This window comes from Oryza glaberrima, chromosome 1, assembly GCF_000147395.1.
Source record: "Oryza glaberrima chromosome 1, OglaRS2, whole genome shotgun sequence".
NCBI classification, from domain to species: Eukaryota; Viridiplantae; Streptophyta; class Magnoliopsida; order Poales; family Poaceae; genus Oryza; species Oryza glaberrima.
Window position 1 is genome coordinate 37334392 of NC_068326.1, and position 20330 is coordinate 37354721.

Below are 20330 nucleotides of genomic sequence, written 5' to 3' on the forward strand. Positions count from 1 at the left end.
GCAATTTCCACTAGTAAGTGGCCCACTTTTGTATTGGATCCCTGAGCCTTTTTTTCACCCTGTCCACTTCGTGTTAGAAACAACAAACCACCGCAGTAGAGGTTACTTGCAGTAGGCTCCAATTCAAAGGTAAGCATTACAACAGTTAAATATTCAACAAACGTTGTTTCTATGCAAGCATTTCTGTTAGGATTTGGTATATTTATTTTCTTGCAGACAAACTTTTGTGTTTATTCTACTATCATGTAAGGCAAAATAGTTCAAGTTCTTGGCACCTTCTAGCATGCCAGATTAAAAATGCAATCAACGGAGTTGGTATTGATAAAAAAAGGTGAAAAGAAAAGGGATTGGAGCAATCTAATGGAAGAATCAGGGTGCTGTTTAGGTATACCTCCGGCTATGTTTTATTGTCCTTGAGTATATCCTTAAAACTATGAAAAAAAGTCAGAACAAGAAAGAACAAAATTTAGGGCTCTTCTGTAGAGTAGGCAAAGAGGAACTGTCAACTATTACACCTCTCATAAACACTAGAATTAAACCAAAAAAACAAGATCATCACTGGCATGCATTCAGTGTCCACCTGCATCGAAAGTGCGGTATTGTTTGAATCAACAAGGAAGTCTGTGGTTTGGTGCTCTTAATTAGGTTGTTATCATTGTTGATAGACAGATCTCAACAATCCAAATGGCTCTGGTATTGCTTGATAGTCAGACAGAGAGAGCTACATGAGCCCAATCCAAACCGGCTCAAAGCATTTGAATCAAGATATTTTTCAAAAACGTCTAATGAGAGGCTAAAGGATTCTAAAAGAAGGGAACTAAAGCTCATCGAATCTTTGTGGATGATCCTCATTGACAGACACACGTATTAAATCCCCCTTTATTTTCTTGATGTATACTGTGCTTAACATCCATTTTTTAAGGACAATCTGACATGACACCTAACAGCTTTGAAAACTTTTGGTTGCACATTAGAAATGTATGGAACAAATCACCATATATATCTGAAGTACCAAAGAGAAATGCTTAGAAGTACCGAATGTTAAAAACAAGGGGCATGATATCTTCAAACATTCTGCTGCTCACCTACTTCCCTTTCTGAGCACGCTAGTGACCAAGATTGCCCTCTCAGGTTTCAACATCAGCTTGGACAATCATTTCCACTTCGAGCTTACCCACAACTTGTAGCTTCCAGAGTGACATGTTTCCAACGCCTGGAATGGATAGTACATGAAGCAATTGACCTGTAAACTTGCACGTTAGTACACGCCTCTTCAATCATCATAAATCCATTTCTCTCTGTAATTCATAAGTGTATATCTCCACAGTTCGAAGCCAGGAAACTTCAGAGTTGCATGTATCATGCAAAGCTTCAAAAAACAGTTGCGTTTGAGCACAAGGAAACACATAGAGCACCATGAATTCAACTACCTCTGTCTTTCTTAAATCTCTCAAGGCAGTTGGAAGTAGGAAACTTCAGGTTTGCATGTAAAGAAGTATTTAAAACCAGTTGCACTCGAGCACAAGAAAAACAAATACTTCATGTCAAGAATTCAACGTCATCAGTTTAGCAGAACAGCATGTTAGTACTTGCTGGACAAAAATAATGGAGGGAAATAGTAAGTTGAATCCATAAGCGTATGTGGACGTATGTGGACAACAATAACTAGTAGCATACTTCCAAGACGACAGTACAGACTACAGTTAAACTCCATAAAAGTCTTGATAGCAAAAGGAGAACTATATGTTATTGTCTATTTTAATCTACAATTTCCTTTGAATAGAAGGAACAACCGTACTAGGTTGAAATTGAGCAAGAAACCCATGATACAAAATTCAGTGCCTTTTATGCTTAACGATTTTATCGCAAAGTTAGAAATACAAGTAACAGTAAAAAGATTTAAGCAATAAGCAAGGAAGAATATCATTTGATTTAAGTAAAACAGGCACAGGTACACAACAAAGCTTATAGCCTACAGGTAACTAATGGAAATAACAGGTCAGCTCAAAGGGAATGTTCTTTAGTATGGTTCTATTAACTTGATGTAATCATCTGAAATCAATAAAATCTTCCTTTTATCTTAAACAAAAAGTAGTATCGAAAAAGGACCTGTTGCACTCGAACAATGCTTGTTCGATAACACAACAAATCAAATAATTGAGCTGACCTCCTTAATAAGCAATAAGGTAAACAAGTCTGCAGAAAACGATATTTGTTTCTCTAAGTTTAACAAACCAGTTAGACATATTTTATTGTTCCTAGCAGAACTGTCTACAAAGATATGTTGGATGCCCTCATGCACAGGGAACATCGACAGGCCTCTTATCAATTGGTGGTTGTGTCTTTGCTTTCTTAGGCAAAAAATGCAACATTAGCAGAGTCCAGCACACCACCGACATTTTTCATCCAATCATTTATGCAAGAAGGATTTTTCATCCATCGGTTTTTCACCCAGAAGAAGCCAGAAGAATAGAACTACAGAAGGGTTAGTCCTCAAAGAAAGATATCTCCCCACTGGTCAGCCTGTTAGTAGCCATTAGAAATAACACAAGAACAGTGGCACGGGAAATGCGCAGTTGATGGCATGCGAAGGGAAAGATGATGCTGCAGGGTACAAATACAGAGTCAGTTCACCAAAAAAATACAATATCAATTACTCAGTTGAGATTCAAGAATTCGGTGGCACCCAGATACAAGAAAATGCTTCAATATTTGCATTCAGGAGGAATGCGATTTCAGTTATATCGGAAGATTTGCTCAATAACAATACAAACATGTATAGTAAATTGGAAACCAGTTATGTCAAATGACTGTTTGGTGTCATTTTGTCAGCTCATTTCCAAGTTCTAAGACCAATCAGTTCTGATCTGTGATTACTAAATTAAAGTGCAGAAGAAATGTCCACTGTGCCAGGATACAAAATGCAGGAACATCTGAACAAACAGCTCTTTTAACAGACAAGATAATCATGACAGACACAGATAGAGGCAAATGATTCTATTAATAACAGGGTGAAAGAAGAAGATCTGGTCATTACAATTATCTAAAACTCTAACTCTAAACATTTTTTGCTACTTCCCATATATATTAATCTATATTCCTGAGAGGAAGGGCATTTGGTTCCAGATGCCATGACCCTTTTGGTATATCACGGTCTTTAATTTCAATAACTACATAAGCAGGAACACGATGGGAAAAGCTTAGCATTTCAGACCTTGAAATCAACTTTGTCAAATGGAAATCTTCCACTATTACTCTCTGGAAAAAGGTTAAACAGCCTTTTACCCGAGTCAGCCTGCATACATTGACTCCAATTTCATCTGAGTAATCAGAGAGGATCTCAACCATGCGAGGTTCACATTTGTCGATGTCAGCATTACTGAAGGCTATCTTCCAGTTTTTGTACATTGCCCATATTTCTCCTTTCTTTGGGAAAATTCGGTAGAAAGACCTCTTTGCGCTCCAGTCACACTCCACCGGATGAGAGAATTCTGATATCTCTTTGCAAGCAGTCTCACTACCAGCTCGAAACACCCCACAAGCAACTGGTAGACCATCTTCAACCCAATGTATTTCTTCATTGAGCATAGGGTGAGGTTCCAGCTTCAACACAGAAACTGCAGTATGGGATAACACACGGATTACTCTGACATACGACCTTGGCATTCTATCCGGAGCATTATATACAGCCCAGATCTGCCCCTCCACAAAATGCTCAGGTGATAACTTATTATTGTAGTTCATCATTCCTTGTTGGGGGTTACCTAAATCCATTTTGCTGGTTGAAGGATTTGATAAGTGTGTGGCAGCAGCTTCATGAAAACCATTTGAGTCATCATGTAAACCTTGAAGAGGGTACAAAGGAGCAACACTTGCTGATGTATTTTCATATTGCAAGTTTTCTGGAACAGCAGAATGTTCAAGCTCAAACACCGTTCCAACATCACAAGTAAATCTAAATGAAGGAATCCTGTGAGAAAACATGAGCAGATTATGAATGTGGACTTGTAATAACTGCTCTCTCCCACTCCTCACGTGCCTCTGGAAAACGCTTCTATATCCATCTACCTTTACCAATTGTGCGACGGTGCAGCCTGAGCCTTTTAAATAACTGTTAAGAATTTCTACAACATAAAAGGTGCTTTTCTTCCGCATCCCAGGGTCATTGCACCACCCAATGTCCCAATCACTGTAGATTGCCCATACCTCCCCTTCCTGGGGATAAACTTTAAGATGATGATTCCAATTGTCAGAAGATATCTGATGACATAACATAGTTGGACAAGTTACCGATATTTTACATTCATCTGCAATAAAAATTCCACAAACAAATGGCAAGCTTGCACTAAACCACCTGTTCTCGTCATGGGATTGTGGGGATGGTTTGAACCATGAAACATATAAGTGCTCTTTGTCAGCCACAATCTTGTTAATCCGTGCATATCTGCGAGGGAACTTCTCCCAGTCATATGCTGCCCAAATCTGACCAGCAGCGAAATTCACTATCTCCCTATCATTCTCAAAGTTATGAACGTCATATTGTGTAATAGAGCAAAGCTCGTCTTCTCTGTTATCCAATGGATCAGTAAACCTGTCATCCAAATCTACATGTGGCGATGACACACAATGCACATCCTTTTCGCACACATGGTTCTCATCAGGTAACTGAAAACCATCATCATCTAGAAAGCATGAATCAGTCCTCTTAGTTTTGGAAGAGCTAGCAACATTTGAACAATCGCCCACATCCAAACATGATCTGTCAGTCTGTTGAGCATATGAAGGCACATTGTTTGAGATGCCAGCCACCGCATTACAGTCTGCCTCAAGGCTGCTTAATCTACCCAGTTCTGCATTCGGATAATCATGAGTTGATCTATCAGCAGTGCAAATCCCTTTCGTTTGTAAAATGTCTTCGCACCACAGCTCAACATTTGCCACCGTAGAATCATACCGCACCTTCTTCGCCGGATCAGACAGCACGGCGTACGCATCGTTGACCAGCCGGAGGGCAGCCTCGGCGCCGGGCAGGTCGTCCCTGACCGGCTCCACCTGGCGCACGATGCTCCTGTACTGCGCGTCGATCTTGGCAGCGTCGTCGCGGGGGAGGACCTGGAGGATCCTGTACCAATCCACGCCGCGCCCGCGGCCGAGGCCGGGGCGGCGCGCCCGCGTCTCGGCGGCGGCGCAGAGGACCTCGAGCACGGAGAGCATCTCGAAGGCGTCGTCCAGCCTAGGGTTGGTCTGGAGCGTCTCGAGCAGCAGCGTCCTCGCGCCGGCGTAGTCCTCCCCGCGCATCTTCGCCGCGATCGCCTCCCTCCCCGCCGCCGCCTCGGCGTCGCCGCCCATCCCCTCCCCGCCGCCGCCGCCTCAGAATCCTCCGCGAGCACACCACCTGTGAGACGGAATCCGATTCAAACGCGAGCATTCCGTCCCCAAATCCAGATCCCGGTGACCAAATTCCGCCGCATTTGAGCCCATGCTGCAGATGTGAGGATGGATGGATTCAATTCGAGAGGAAATTGGGAACGGGCTCTTACCCAAACTGATTTGGGCGAAGGTTGGATTCAAATCGATGGCTCGATTCCGAGAAACCCTAAACCCTAGCACCGATTTGGATTTGGGGACGGTGGCTACGCATGAACACGGCAATTAATCTGGAGGTCGAATGCTGCTCCTCCAGCTGGTGAGTGGGTTCTTCTACGCATGAACGCTGCGGCTTCGTGGGCCGACGTGTCAGTGGCATCAGATTCGTGGGCTTTCGGCCCAGAAATTTCTGGGCCTTTGGGGAATAAATGGGCCGGTCCTTGTGTATTGGGTCTAGCCGCGGCCTGCGAGAAGAACACGGGGGGCGAGGCGACAGGCGGTGGGCCCACCTCCTGGCACGTGGGGAGGGGAGTGTCCCCACATGTCAGGGAGAGGACGCGTGGCCCGAAACGGGGCAAACGCGAGCGGCGGGAAAAAGGGGAGTCATCAAAGTACGGGCCCCTGTTTGGTTGTGGTAATTACTCATCTCGTCTCCTCCGCTGTTTTTTTTTTTTTTTTTTTTTGCGGCAGCCCCTAGAAAGAAAGGCAAAGGTGCCAAAAGAAAAGGGAAAAGAAAGACCCAACAACAATTGTAGTATGGCTGAATGTTGTTGTATGCCCGTAGGTGTATGGCTAAAAAGCAGTGAAAAATAAGTAAAAGAATAAAAAAATAATTTATAGATATATTTATCTATTATCAGTAAAAGTAAATGTCTAGAAAATAAACCGTGGTGGAAAATAGCTAAAATCAATTTAAATATATTTTAAAATTAAAATTTTACTGTAACAAGTACTACTACCGTTGCAACCGCCTCCTGATTATATTTGTTAAGCACTGAATGCAAACTAAAATCTTGTTTTATATAACTCCAGATCTTAATTCACGTTGGATTTAAAGTTTGTGTGTTATAATATAGCGTTTTAAAATTTTATATTTCTTCTAAAATAGAAATAAAAATAATTTTCTAAATGTTACTCCGTATTAAGGTAACTATAGATTTATAGAGTTAGAAATATCCGGTTCTAAGAAATTTTGGTTTAAATAGGACCTAAAAATCTCATATTTGAACCAGAAGAGAGCAAAATGCGTGCATTTTTCGCAGTGTTCTTCACAGCGGGTGAAACTAAAACTGGACTATGGCCCTATTTAGTTTCCCAAATTCTCGACTTTTCTCCTATCACATCACATCGAAAATTTTTCTACACATATAAATTATTATTATTTTTTAAACTACCAATTTTCTCCCAACCCATAACTTTTCCAGCATCCACAGCCTACATACACCGAGCAAACACTCCTATGGAAAAAAGAAGTTACTGCTATGCTACCCTCGCAGCAGTAGCAGCAGCAGAGTGAGCGTGGAGGGGAGGGGATCGAGATAGTTCTCACTTTGAGGAGGGACAGAGGTAAAAAAGAAAAAAAGAAAGATTGGAAACAGTGTTGGGTACCGTACGTGCACGGCTACCAACACGAGCCCCTGCTCAGCTGCTCTCTCCTCTCCGGTTGCTCTCCGCTAAAGCCACCCCCATTGCTGCTGCTGCTGCTCCTGCTCTACCCAAGTTCACAATTTCAGTAAAAGTCGGTCGAACTTTACGAAATTTTGATGTTTTAATACGGCTCGGAATTAAGTTTTGATTGTGATTTTGAAGGTTAAACAATAAATTTGATCGAAATTTATTAAAAATCGATTAAAATTTATCGAAAACCGTAATACTGATAAGGATAAAAAAATTTAGTGATCAACCGATAATGTAAGCACTAGCTCCACCCTCCGGATCGAAGCGGAGGAGGTGGTAAAAGAAAAAGGGGAGAGAATGTCTGGCCCGGTCAGCGTGCCGCGGTTTGGTTTGGGTGCGTGGTGAAAAGTCTCGGCTTTTGGATTCGATTTCGGCTCCCGCACCAATGCCCACGCTAGCTGCTGCTGTTGCTCCTCTCCTCTCCTCTCCTCTGCTCTCCGAGTGAAACTTGCTTCTAGTACCAGCTGCGAGCTTGTTCTGTTCCGTTTCTTCCAGCTTTGGTGCTCTCTCAACTCTGAAGAAGAAGAGGTTTTCTCTGTCTAGGAGGGAGAGATTGTCCAGCGAGGTTTCTTTCTCTCACTAGGAGGTTTGAGGTTGCTGGGAGTGTTTACGAAGCTAATTAGGAGCTTTGCTGCTTTGGTTGAGTTTCTTGGTGAGAGGTGAGGAGAGCGTGAGCGAGCTCGCTCTCAGTCTCACGCCTTTTGTGTTGTGTTGTGGAGGAGGAGAAAGGAGGCGGTTTTTTGTTGTTTCTGTCAGTGTTTTCTCGTCAGGTACAGCCTACTATACTTCTTTCGAGTTCATATACCGTGCTGCTCTCGAATTCGGAAGCCCTTTTTCTCCTGCTATCTTGCGAAGCTCCCCTGTGTGCAAAGTCGAAAAAGTTTGCCGAAGATGAAGTCTTGCTGAAGCTGCCCTGCTTTGCAGCTGCAGTTTCTTGTCAGTTTCCATGGATGAGTAGCATGAACAAGAAACGAGCAGAAAATGGCATCTTCAACCAGTGGAGGAACTCAAGCTCACCCATTTGATCCTGTTCCTTGAGCATTCTATCTCCCAAAGGAGCAATCGCTTCTCCTCTTTCCATGGAGATGATCGCGAGCAAGAACCCTACCAAAACCCATCTCCTCCTCCTGCTCCTCCTCGTCTTCTTCCTCTCGCTGGCTTGCTCCCAGCCGCTCCACTCGGAGCCCATGTCCACCACCACCACCACCGCCACCCAGCCCACGCCACCGCCTCCCCCGCCGCAATCCAAGATTCCCCACGCGGAGGCCGGCGGCGCCGCCCGCCTCCGCCGCATCGTGCTCGGCGTCCTCTTCGGCTCCCTCACCGGCTTCCTCCTCTCCCTCGCCTTCCTCTACGCCATCCGCGTCGCCATCCTCCACGCCAAGTACGCCCCGGCAATCGTCAGGGGCCCCGTCTCCTTCACCCCGCAGATTTCCCCCAAGAACCTCCACTCCGCGCTCCCCTCCGCGCAGCCGCTCGCCCATGGCCCCAACGGCAAGTACTACAAGCTGGTTCTTGACAACGATGTCACCGTCGCCGTCAAGCGGCTCGAGGCTAGCCGCCCTGAGGCCTCGCCGTCGTCGATGCCCAATGTTTCCAAGTCTGACATGAGGAGGGTGCAGAGGCAGCTGGAGTTGCTAGCTCGGGTGAGGCACCAGAATGTGATGGGATTGAAGGCGTATGTCCGGGAAGCCGACCGGCTATCGCTGGCGTACGATTTCGTGCCCGGGGGCAGCCTTGAGGATGTGATGAAGAGGGTGAGGTCTCTGCAGGTGAACCTCAATTGGGATGCAAGGAACAGGATTGCGATTGGAGTGGCCAAGGGATTGAGGTACTTGCATTTTGAGTGCACCCCCCGGATACTGCATTGCAGCCTCAAGCCGTCGAATGTGATGCTAGATGAAGGTTTCGAACCGATATTGGCAGATTGCGGCGTTTCAAGGCTAATTGCATCAGGTTCAGCTGATCCAGAACTGGCCAGCAGCCTTTATTCTGCCCCAGAGTGCTACCAAAGCAGCAGGTAAAATCCATACGTTCACGATTTCTGATCATATTGTTTAGTCTAACAAGCAAGTTTATTCTCTGAATAATTTCATCAATTTTTAGTTTATTCTTGTCAATATAACTGAATGTGTTTAGATCGGTCTATGTGGTTTGCACATTTGAACTATTGAGGGGAAACTTAAACATAAATCATTCTTAATTTTGGTATTTTCAGTTCACCTGCTTACAAGCTTCGACATAGCATTATTCTTGAATGCAAGCTAATATTCATATCTTCTCATTTGTTTATATTATGCTCGCGCTGTAAAAGATAGACCTGAGAAAATCTTTAGTAAAATCTGGTTGTATTTTTTCAAAATGATCGTTATGGCATTGGAATTTTTATGGTCCTTGGGAGGTAGCCATAAGCCCATACTTCCTTAGGTTATTTAGAGATTCCTCCTATCGTTAGGCAGTGAGAGGTCTATAGACTAATTAAAACTAGGAGGTATCAATGCCTCTTGATATCTGCCATGAACCTCTGTGAGGATATGAAACAAACAACTCATGGTATTTCATATTTGCAGAACTATCTAGTGTATATGGATGTTTGCTTACTTGCATTGGGTACCTTAGATATAATAATTTTGATAACCAGCATGGAGTGATACATCAGATTAGTTGGTTCTACAATCGCAAACAATAGTACATTTGTTTTGGCAAAACACCATTCAGAGACTCTTTGATTATAGCTTACATCTGCAGATGCATTCTTTTTTCCACATTTGGCTTTCTTTCCCAACCAGCAGTATCAATCCTTACCTTGTTAATACTGTCCTTTTTTTTTTTCTTATATGCATCTCTGTTGCATTTTGTTTCACAAGTCGTTTTCTGATAATGAGTAGTCTTCTAAGCCATTAATTAATGAAAAGGCTCAAACAGAAGACATAAAGCATATAGATAAAGAACGGCCCCATGGCTTAATGTAGGTATCCGACTTTTGCTTTTTGTAACACAAGAATCTTTGCTTTATTAGAGAACCTGCATTTGTCCCTTTTGAAATGCCTTTGATCCTTATGCTTTTCATATATTCCTACGTGCATGCATGTGGTATTTGGTCTGCCCCCAAATTTTAAATTGTTCTTTTTCATTCTGACCTCCCATATCCCCATCAGAGAATAAATACTTTCAGGATTGGCGTTCTGATTCTATATTCTTTTTCTGTTCTCTTTTAGCCAAACCTAGATACGTCATTACTATATTTTTGAAAGTTAATTTCTCGACAAGTGCTTTGTAACCAGACCTGATTCATTCAATGCCCAAGAAGGGCCTGGTTAGTGCTTTATCTTTGTCAAGGTGGATATTATTTCCACCATATATTTTTGTTGTTTCCAACGGATCCAGCGTTAGTTCCAGTTAAAGTTTTTCCATTTCATAGAGGTTCTGCTTATTAGGTCTTACTGCCCCCTTTTAAATTCAAAATATTTGATTGTGCAGATACACAGATAAGAGCGATGTCTACAGTTTTGGCATGATCCTTGGCGTGTTGCTAACTGGGAGAGACCCAACAGATCATTTTTTCTCGGGAGAAACCGGGCGCGGTGGATTAGCTAGATGGCTTCGGCACATGCAACAATCTGGTGACGCAAAAGACGCACTGGATAGTAGTGTCTTAGGAGAGGAAGGGGAAGAAGATGAGATGGTGATGGCTGTTAGGGTTGCTATCATCTGTCTCTCAGATTTACCAGCCGATCGGCCATCCAGCGATGAACTAGTCCCCATGCTCACCCAGCTCCACAGCTTATGATCTCCGTCGAACGCTTCTTCGTAAAGTACTAATCTCTGGATGTTCTTCATCCATGGCACAGTTTCTGAATCATGCTGGAGGGTCAAAACTCAAAACCCTGGATGCACAAACTAGTGTAGCTTTTCAGTGTATTCCCTTGGAAGAGCCCATGCTAAATGGCCCACATGGGAGGGGAGCTAACAGTTTTCAGAGGCCAATGTAGGAAGGAAATCTGGTAGGTCTTACTAGTTCAGTTGTCAGTTATGTTGTGTGTTGCAGCTACATGCTGGTGGTTGAGTGAGCCTCATTGTCATGTGATGCTTCTTTGCCCATGCATGATTTGGAGGAGGTAGGCAAGGAAGATGTGAATATTGTGGTGTCTTTGTAGAGAGAAAGCTGTCTTTTTCTTGGATCTATTGCAGACCTGCAGTGGTGGTGGTATGATGATGTGCTTCTGCATTGACCGATCCATCAATTCTATCATGTACTAGCAGTACATCGGCTCCACCCCTTGCCCATGACTTGCTGCAGGAGTGTCGGGGTCCAAACACCATTTTGATGGCATTTTTCTCTTCAGTTCACATGCTCGCCTGTCCAACAGCATTTTGATGGCCATGTATCATGCACAGTCACATTTTGTGTAAAATGTAAGGGCCTGTTTGGAGAGTTTTTGGCAGCTGCGGATTCTGAGAAATCATAGTTGTAGAATAGTTTTCCCAACTTCTCACAATCTGAAAGTTGCTTTTCAGAATCTAAAACTCCCCCAAATTGGCTCTGTAAATCTCCTTTGGCATGGGAAAATTTCGTTGGAAACCTAGGAGTACTCTTCCTATGCTTAGCTTAGCATGTCTGCATGTGTAACTTGTGTTGTTGAGCATGAGGAGAGGAGCCTACTACTAGTATGTTGACAAGAATCCAATGTGAAATGAAATTGTGAACCTGAACAAACGTTGAGCATCTTTTTTTTCCCTTGCCTGTCTTTTTCTTGCTTATCTCTAAGACTCTGACCAAGGGTTGCAATGTGTAGTAAGCAGTGGCTATATTTAGTTCGTGCCAAAATTGAAAGTTTGATTGAAATTGGAACGGTGTGATAGAAAAGTTGGAAGTTTGTGTGTGTAAGTTTTGATGTGATGAAAAAGTTAAAAGTTTGAACTAAACAGGGCCAAAGTTTTTAGAGTAGCATAGTACTAGTAATTGAGAGAGCTTTTACTGCAACCTAACCTAGTAGGAGTAGTTCACTATTTTGCCTGCATCATATCCTGCAGCTTGCATTGGCTGGGCCTGCTGCAATGCGATGCAAGGCAGGCCTGTGGGCCTCTCATGGCAGAAGAAGAAATGAAGAGAGAGTGGTTTGGCTGCTGTTTGTTTTGCGGTCAGCTTTCCATTGCTTTGGCACTTCTGCTGTTCTGCATTGCAGTGCAGGCGAAGGCGGCAGAAAGACGGAACTCCACAGTGAAAGACAGGCAGTCCGGAGAAGGGCATTGCCGCATTGCCACTGACATGGAGTAGTACGTTCCTAGTACTGGCAGTACTTCTTTTTCTTTGCATTGGGGGCATTATGCTATTGAGATAGTAATGGAGATGTGCTGATATATGCTCACTGGGGAAAAAAAACTGCACGGATATTAAAGCTGATCAGTGTTGCAGATTAAAAAGTTACTCTAGTACTTAGTACGTCAGCACAGATATTAAAGCTCATCAGTGGTGCAGGTTACTCCTTTTTCATACTACTTTACGTTTTAGTTGTTTTTTAGGGTGAATAGCCATTTCACACCGTTTCATGGGAGAATGACTTGGCATACTCACGTGGCATATTTTATGGGTCGAAGGATTATGTTAACCTAAATAATTAATTTGGATGACTTGTCAGACGATTTAAAACCTCAGGGACTAAACTGAGCCTGAAGTGAAGCTTCAGGACCGTATTAGCTATTCACCCTTTTTTTAAGTCAAATTTTTCTAACTTTAACAATCGATTCCTAACAAAATTAACATGTGAATTACTCATGGTTACAAATATATTTCTCATAGTTAATCTAAAAACATAAATTTTACAATATTAAACTATACAAACTTCTAAGAATTGATGGTAAACATTAGTAATGTTTGACTCGTGACAAAGCTAAAACAATAAGTACTTTTCTTCTAGAAAACACAACACAAATACAAGTGCCCACAACATGTGTACGCTCACCTATGTGGATGTACATACACGCATCCTATCCTTATAAACACCTTCGAAAGACTGGACCATCATATCTCGAGATTGATGAAGTCATCATGGACATCTCACTATCGACGAGTATGTCGTCTACCAGACTACCAATGAAATAATAATTAACCGTAAATGCAAGTGTTGATCTCAAGTGGGCTGGTTCCAAAAAAAACTAATCTCTACTACTTAAAAAATAAGAGGTGCTTCCATCGTCCGTCAAAAAAACTGAGCGAAAAAACCGAGCGAAAAAACCGGGAAAAAAAACGTCCGATCCAAAAAAAAGATGTCCGATCCAAAAAATATGAACCGGGCAAAAAAAACCGAGCAAAAAAACACAGATAAAAAAATGTCCGATCAAAAAAAACAGGAGAAAAAAATGTCCGATCCAAAAAAAGGGAGCGAAAAAAAGGACAAAAAAACAAATCTATCCGATCCAAAAATAATACGGGGCAAAAAAAGAAACAAATCAGTAAAAAAAGCAATTTTTTTAAAAAAAACTGTCCGATTCCAAAAAAAGGAATTATATGTGACACGGTAAAAAAAATCGACCGGGTGAAAGAAAACAACCGGGCGAAAAAATTAAAAAAGTCCGATAAAAAAACAGGGCGAAAAAAATCAGTCCGATAAAAAAAAGGGCAAAAAAAGAAAAAAATCGAAACGAATCTGACTCGATGCGGTAAAAAAGGGCGAAAAAAAAATTCCGATTCCAAAGAAAAAGGAATTATATGTGGCACGGTAAAAAAAATCAACCGGTAAAAGAAGACAACCGGACGAAAAAATTAAAAAAGTCCGATAAAAAAAATAGGGCGAAAAAAAATCAGTCCGATAAAAAAAGGCAAAAAAAAGGAAATAAATGGAAACGAATTCGACTCCGTCGATGCGGTAAAAAAGGGCGAAAAAAATAAAAAAAAATGTCCGATTCCAAAGAAAAAGGAATTATATGTGACGCGGTAAAAAAAATTGAATCCTATTATATCTAGAAAGGTCCGACACTATAATAAAGTGGTGAAAAAAAACCGTTCGTAAAAAAAATGCACGATAAAAAAAATAAAAAAGGCGGAAAAAAGCGCGGTGAAAAAAGTCTAATTTATATTTGTCATTTTAGTAGTCCGTTTATATCTCTTCTTTATCTCTAATCTAATCTAATCTAACTATTTAAAAAGAGAAGTTTCTACCATATATTAAAAAATAAAAAATGCGTGAGAAAATAAAAACGGTTTAAAAAAACGCGTGAAGGAAAAAATGTCAGAAAAAAAAGCGCAAAAGAAAACGCGCTAGAAAAAAAGTTCCGTAGTCTGTAAAAAAACACGCGAGAAAAAAATATTTCATTGTCTGTAAAAAAGCAAAAAACTATTAGAAAAAAAGGCTAAATTGATGGACACTTGGTCGGATATGCTCCATCGACTTTTTCCATCTACTACACGACTTTTGTTTCGTTATCTATTCTCCTATATTAGAGAGCTTGCACATCTTTGTAGGCAATTATCATAATATTTTTGTGAAGTATAGCTATTATTCTTGATAACATATTATATATAAATAATCTTAGAAAATAAATATATTCTAATTGTTATTTAGAGAAGAGTGCATAGTGACTCTATTTTGTGTAGACTTGACCATACGAGACAGTGTATGATTTGATTGGTTTCAAGAATGAGATTAAAAGAATATTTTAGATTATATGCATGTTGTTATATGAATAATCCAATTATTTTAGGTAAAACAAATATCGTAAGGTTGCCATCATGGAGGTTGGGCTATTACATTTAAGTTGTTCCAATTTTCTAATTGTCATCAACATGGTTATGCATGAAAAACGTGCATGAAAAACGTACATTATCATTACGTTTTTTCACCCGTTGCAACACACGGACATGTTTGCTAGTAGAATAAAAATAAGGGAGTAAAAGTTAACCCCTATCACTTTATCAGATAGTCGAAAATAGCCCTGCCTCATATGTTTTCTCTGCTTTTTTAAAGAGGAAAAGAAAAACGTTCGGATAGTCGAAGAAGGTTTTTGCTGCAGTACAGTAGCGATGGTACACGAGGCACAGCACAATGGGCCAAGGTAGCACAGCAGCGCAGTGAAGCGAGCGAGGAGGGGGGCCCACCCACCGGCCCAAGCTAAGCGAGGACGGCGTGGCGGTGAGCTGCAGCGTGTGTGGGCCAGGGCCTCCTCCGCCTCTCTCCCACCCGTGACTCCTCCTCGGGCGTCGCTTAGACTTTCTTTTGCTTTTGGATGGTGTACGGCCCACCACGACCCATCCGGATGGACGGTCCCGATCCACCAACGCGGCGCGAATCTCGAGGCCGATGGGCTTTTCGGACCGTACGATGGATGGGTGGTCGACGAGGTGACTGGCCTTGTCGCAGAGAGGGGGTGTGGGTGTGTCAGTGCAACTCAGTAGTGGGCCTCCATGGCCCATGCCAGATGGGGCCCATCTCTCTCACTCTCTGCTACGACTGCAAGTCTGCGATGCCTGCGTCTCTGCTCGAATCGATGGATGGATGGATGTGCTTGGGCGCTGCTGAGCTCGTGATCATTAGGCTCCGGTTAATTATGACAAAACACAATTACTGTCTATACTGATTAGTAGTACTACGTACTCCTACTAAGTAGTACTCCTATGGTATTTGGAGTATTTTGAGAGCAAATCAAAGCCATTTTGGAATCAAGAATAGATCCAAACTTATCGCTGCAAATTGACAACCACCTGTGAGATTTTCTTTTAGCTGGTGCTTCCGTGAACTTATCTGATGCAGACGTATGGAGTATTGGAGCACTACTGTACTATACAACTACAGTACTACTGTAGACTGTAGTAAGGCCGGCTTGTTTGTTCATGTAGCTACAACTTTCTCATTTTCTATTAGCAGGGTTCCTAAATTGCTAGGTCAATTTTTTTAAAAAAAAACTTTTTATGTAGAAGTCTTTTTTTAAAAAAAACGAACATTCACTGATATCTTAATCATGTTTAATGTGTAATCCAGTTAAAAAAGCTAACCGCCACCTCTCGCTAGAACTGAGCTAGTGCTCCCTTCCAGCAAGACGCGTGATCTGATGAATGTTCTTTGCTGTCTCTGTGTGCTTGCGTGTGAACTTTCACTTCACGGGGAGGAGGCCGTTTTTACTTTAACCGCTCGACGACCACTGGCCGGGGAATTATCCCCACGCGGTCGATTCTAGATTTCGAGTCGCCACCTCGGGCGATCCCTCCATAAAATTTTTCACCACGTCACATCAAATATTTAAACACATGATATTCAGTATTAAATATAGCCTAAAAAGTAACTAATTATACATATTGTGATTAATTTAAGAGACAGATATTTTAAATCTAATTGCTCTATGATTTGACAATGTGGTGCCACAGTAAACATTTGCTAATGACGGATTAATTATACATAATAAATTCGTCTCGTGATTTACTTGCGGATTTTGTGATTAGTTTTTTTATTAGTGTCCGAACAACCCATATGATACCCTATATAATATCCGATATGACACGTCAAAACTTTACATCCTGAATCTAAACACCCATCAAATCCATAATATATACTCCTACTTCCGCATTATGTATCTGGGTCTCCATTCCTAGTCATAGCTGACTTAAAAAATAACTACTACCAGCTGTTATTTTTCCTTTTTATAAGTGTATTTATCAAGGAAAACACCAAGTTTATTCCTTTCATGTTACAGTTGGTCAGAAACTGGTCGTTGAAATAGAGAGGACCTAATTGAGCTATAGCTCCATGACTTGCAGTTTTCACAACACACCACACTTCTCTGTCTGAATGAACCTTCCTAGGTTTAGACCTAGTCTTCATCTAAAGCTCAAACCTACAAATGATGAAAGTGACTTTTTTTAACGTTTTTCATTTTTTTTCTTTATCGAAGGATAGTTTTGCAGCTAGCAAATGCTGTATCCATTCCCAAGTATAAGGGTTTTGGCTACACGCTATTTTAGAACTAAGATAGCAAGTATTAGCAAGTACACATCAACCGAGAAGGCATCGTGAAAGTACTTAGAAAATAATGTTGTGTCAATCCAGGTGCATAACTAAAATATCTCATATTTCCAAATGTTAGACGGTGATAAGCACTAAGTAAGTATACATCAACCGAGGAGGTGTCACGTAAAAGCTTTAAAAAACAAAGTTGTGTCAATTCAGATGCATAAGTCAATTTTTTTATATTTCCGAAAAAATAGTAAGTGCTAGTTTTTCGCATATTCCGCACATAATAACAATACAAAACCAATACCCTCACTTTATAAAATCCAAATACGATTATTTCTCTCTTTATATACTATCGTTGTATTTATTCCTTGTTTTCATAAAATCCGATGTAATAATTGTTTAAAAATTAAAGTTATTTGGATACAAACAGGAGAAGCCGTCGCGAAAAAGCCTCAGAAAATTACAGAGTGTGAAATGTCCACTACGATCCATCAGCAGAGACAGAGATCGCCATTCCCAACCGGTCATGCCAATTAAGCATAGGAATCAGGGAGCGTGACACTGTCATTTACTCCATTTAGCAGCAACAACAGCAACAACAACAAAAAAAGAAAGCGTCGTCGCCGATGCAAATAAAAAGTTCTGGAAATGTGGATCTCCTCTGATACCCGCTGAATTAATTAATTAATCAGCCAGAGAAAGGCTGTCCGTGTTAGGGAGGATTATATAAGAGCAAGTTTATTATTACAGTCCACTACTAGCTCCAATTCATCTATAACCAATCTAATAGCCAATTCATACTATTAATATATGGTCCCACCTATCATACGTACAGTGTGTCTTGCAGTACGTGCTGCAGCTGGTTACAGATCTGTAACCCGCTGCTCTTCTCTCTCATCGTTTATCTCATTAAAATATGTTTCTAGCTGGCTAATAGCCTGCTATTGTACCTGCTCTAATCTATCTCCATTGTCAAGGCAGCATTAGCATCCACTAATTTAATTGTTAATTTATTTGAAGGGAAAACCAATGAAATGTCACTGGATTCAGTATTGTTCCCGGTCAGAGCCCAACAGCGCGATGGCGGAGATTAAGATGCCTGCAATTACGCATGAGTACAAATTTATTTTCTTTTCAATAAATGGAGCCTAAGTCCAACAAACTCAGCATGGTTTGTCGCACATTCTTTGATTATTTTTGTTATTGTCATATCATTTTCCACATCTGATAGCAATGCCCTTGCCACGTCAAAGACCTAGACAAAAACAAACAAAATGTCAACGTAAACCAATTAACAGATTAAACAAACGGACATGATTTTCTTTTTTAAAACCACACCTGCTTATCCTATTTTTCAGCTGTACCGACAGAGATTTCCATGAAATTGACATACGTTACATAGCCAAGGTGAAATTTCTATCCTTTTTTTTCTTTTTGATAACCAATTATACAAAGTTTACAGTCAAAATAACCACATATTACTGCAAAATATAATTTGTAATAACCGACTAGTACAAAGTTTGTAACCAAAACAATTACATATTATTGCAAAAATACAATTTGTTAGGAAACAACAAAGGCTGTGCTTAGTTGCTGAAAAAAGTTAAAAGTTTGAGGAAAGTTGGTAGTTTGAAAAAAAGTTAAAAGTTTATATACGTAAGAAAGTTTTTTGAATGTGATGTGATGGAAAATTGGAAGCTGGGGGTGAACTAAACACGGCCAGAATTAACCGAAACGCCAGCCTAAAGACTGATATAACAATCTGGTGAACCTTCATCCTCGATTGGCTAAAGACAGGTAAAACAATCCACTGCTAAACCTTTATCTTGATTTGTAAAAGGCTGCATAATCTTTTTATATAAATATGTACTCTAGTTCTTGTCCCCTATTCCTTTTCCTTTTTCCTTTTCAATTTTTTTAAGAAGCAGTGTGAAAATTTCACCATCTGTCCGAGTGTGGAAGCCGGGCAGGTCCACGTGTCACTTTCGGATGATCCCCATCAGGTGAGCTGGAGCTGCTCGACGGCAGTGAGTCGCCATGGATGGACGGCAGCTGGCTCTGTAGGGATGGAAGGCAGGAAGCAGCTGCAGCTGGCTGGCCTGCATGCTTGCCGTGTCGACCAGCTACAGGAGAGGCGGTCAAAATTAGTGCCGTGAGGACGAAACCCACATCATTAGCAGCATACTAATCATCCCAGCCTTTTAGGGCCTTTGAATTGTAGGAGTAAAAAAATAGCGGAATAAAAAATTATAGGATTGTGATATAAATACAATTGTAAAATAGATGAATACAAAACACAGAAAATACATAGGAATGATCGTTTGATTGGACCAAAGAAAAAACGCAGGAATCAGATGAGAGAGATAGACTTAGAGGAAATGTTTCAAGGGGTTAGACCTTTTGCTAACTTTCCTCCAAAATATACATAGGATGACCCATTCTATAGGAATTTTAAAGGATTAGATATGATTCAATCATTTATTTTAAAGGCTTTTGATTTTTTTTTATAGAATTGAAATCCTCCAAAATTCCCACAAATCAAAGGCGCCCTTAGCTTAGCTTCCGGAGCGTTCAATTATTTAATTACCGCCTCGGAAACACAACTAATCGGTTAATTAATTATTAGTCGAGATGAGATGAGATTCCTTGGACGACGCAGCAGCAGGATGCACAGTAGTAGTGCTAGGTCTTCACGTCCGGAGACAGATAAGCTAAACAAATATACTAGCGCCACTACCATAGTTAATTAATTATTATTTAATTATATCGTCTCTCTAATGACCCGGTAATGATGATAAACTTTTTAGTTTTTTTTCTCTATTTAGTTTTGGGCTGCAAAGCAGGAGACATACGTAGTACTAGTAGAGCAAGTTTAATAGGATAGCTAAATGATAGCTTCAAATCATCTGTAGCTAATATAATAGCACATTTATATAATAGTTAACTATAAAAATATACTACACCATTAATATCTGTTCCTATATCATATACACACATAACGTATTAAAGTCCGTGTTGCAGCTGACTATAAATCTGTAGCCCGTTTTTTTTTATTTATTTTCTTTTTTCTTGATACGTGGTTATAGCGGTTTGTGCTACTGTACCTCCTCGTAGTAGAAGACTTTAGAAGAGGCAATAGCTTAGCCACAGTGCAGGCCCAGCCTGAGCCAGCCATCGTGGCCAGCTCGCGATTAGGGATTATTAATTAGTGGGTGCAATCAATTATGGTGGCTAATGGGAGGGGATTGGTAGTTTAATCACGTTCCCCCGCGGTCGCGGCCGTCGCGGTGGAAAGGAACAGGAGACGCGCGCGTTGTTGCCGTCGGATGCCGCGACAGCGCA

General features: G+C 41.1%; 2 protein-coding genes across 2 annotated transcripts; one reads left to right on the plus strand and one right to left on the minus strand.

Annotated features, from left to right (window-relative positions):
• Positions 1 to 28: 28 nt before the first annotated feature.
• Positions 29 to 5688, minus strand: LOC127780406 (uncharacterized). The gene is made up of 2 exons (XM_052307316.1): positions 5541 to 5688; positions 29 to 5395 (listed from the first exon to the last, which is right to left on the minus strand). Exon 2 carries the CDS (start codon positions 5347 to 5349, stop codon positions 3088 to 3090), a length of 2262 nt encoding a protein of 753 aa, XP_052163276.1. The 5' UTR covers positions 5350 to 5395; positions 5541 to 5688; the 3' UTR covers positions 29 to 3087.
• A 1779-nt stretch (positions 5689 to 7467) lies between these two features.
• Positions 7468 to 11889, plus strand: LOC127760244 (inactive leucine-rich repeat receptor-like protein kinase CORYNE). The gene is made up of 2 exons (XM_052284467.1): positions 7468 to 9064; positions 10525 to 11889. The coding sequence occupies exons 1-2, from the start codon at positions 8124 to 8126 to the stop codon at positions 10832 to 10834; spliced, it is 1251 nt and encodes a 416-aa protein (XP_052140427.1). The 5' UTR covers positions 7468 to 8123; the 3' UTR covers positions 10835 to 11889.
• The last annotated feature ends 8441 nt before the right edge of the window (positions 11890 to 20330 follow it).

Bases quoted from the DNA above. Each gene is read 5' to 3' on its own strand.
- LOC127780406 (XM_052307316.1), bottom strand. From the start codon at position 5,349: ATGGGCGGCGACGCCGAGGCGGCGGCGGGGAGGGAGGCGATCGCGGCG.
- LOC127760244 (XM_052284467.1), top strand. From the start codon at position 8,124: ATGGAGATGATCGCGAGCAAGAACCCTACCAAAACCCATCTCCTCCTC. The intron at 9,065-10,524 runs GTAAAATCCATA...TTGATTGTGCAG, and splicing joins GAGTGCTACCAAAGCAGCAG to ATACACAGATAAGAGCGATG.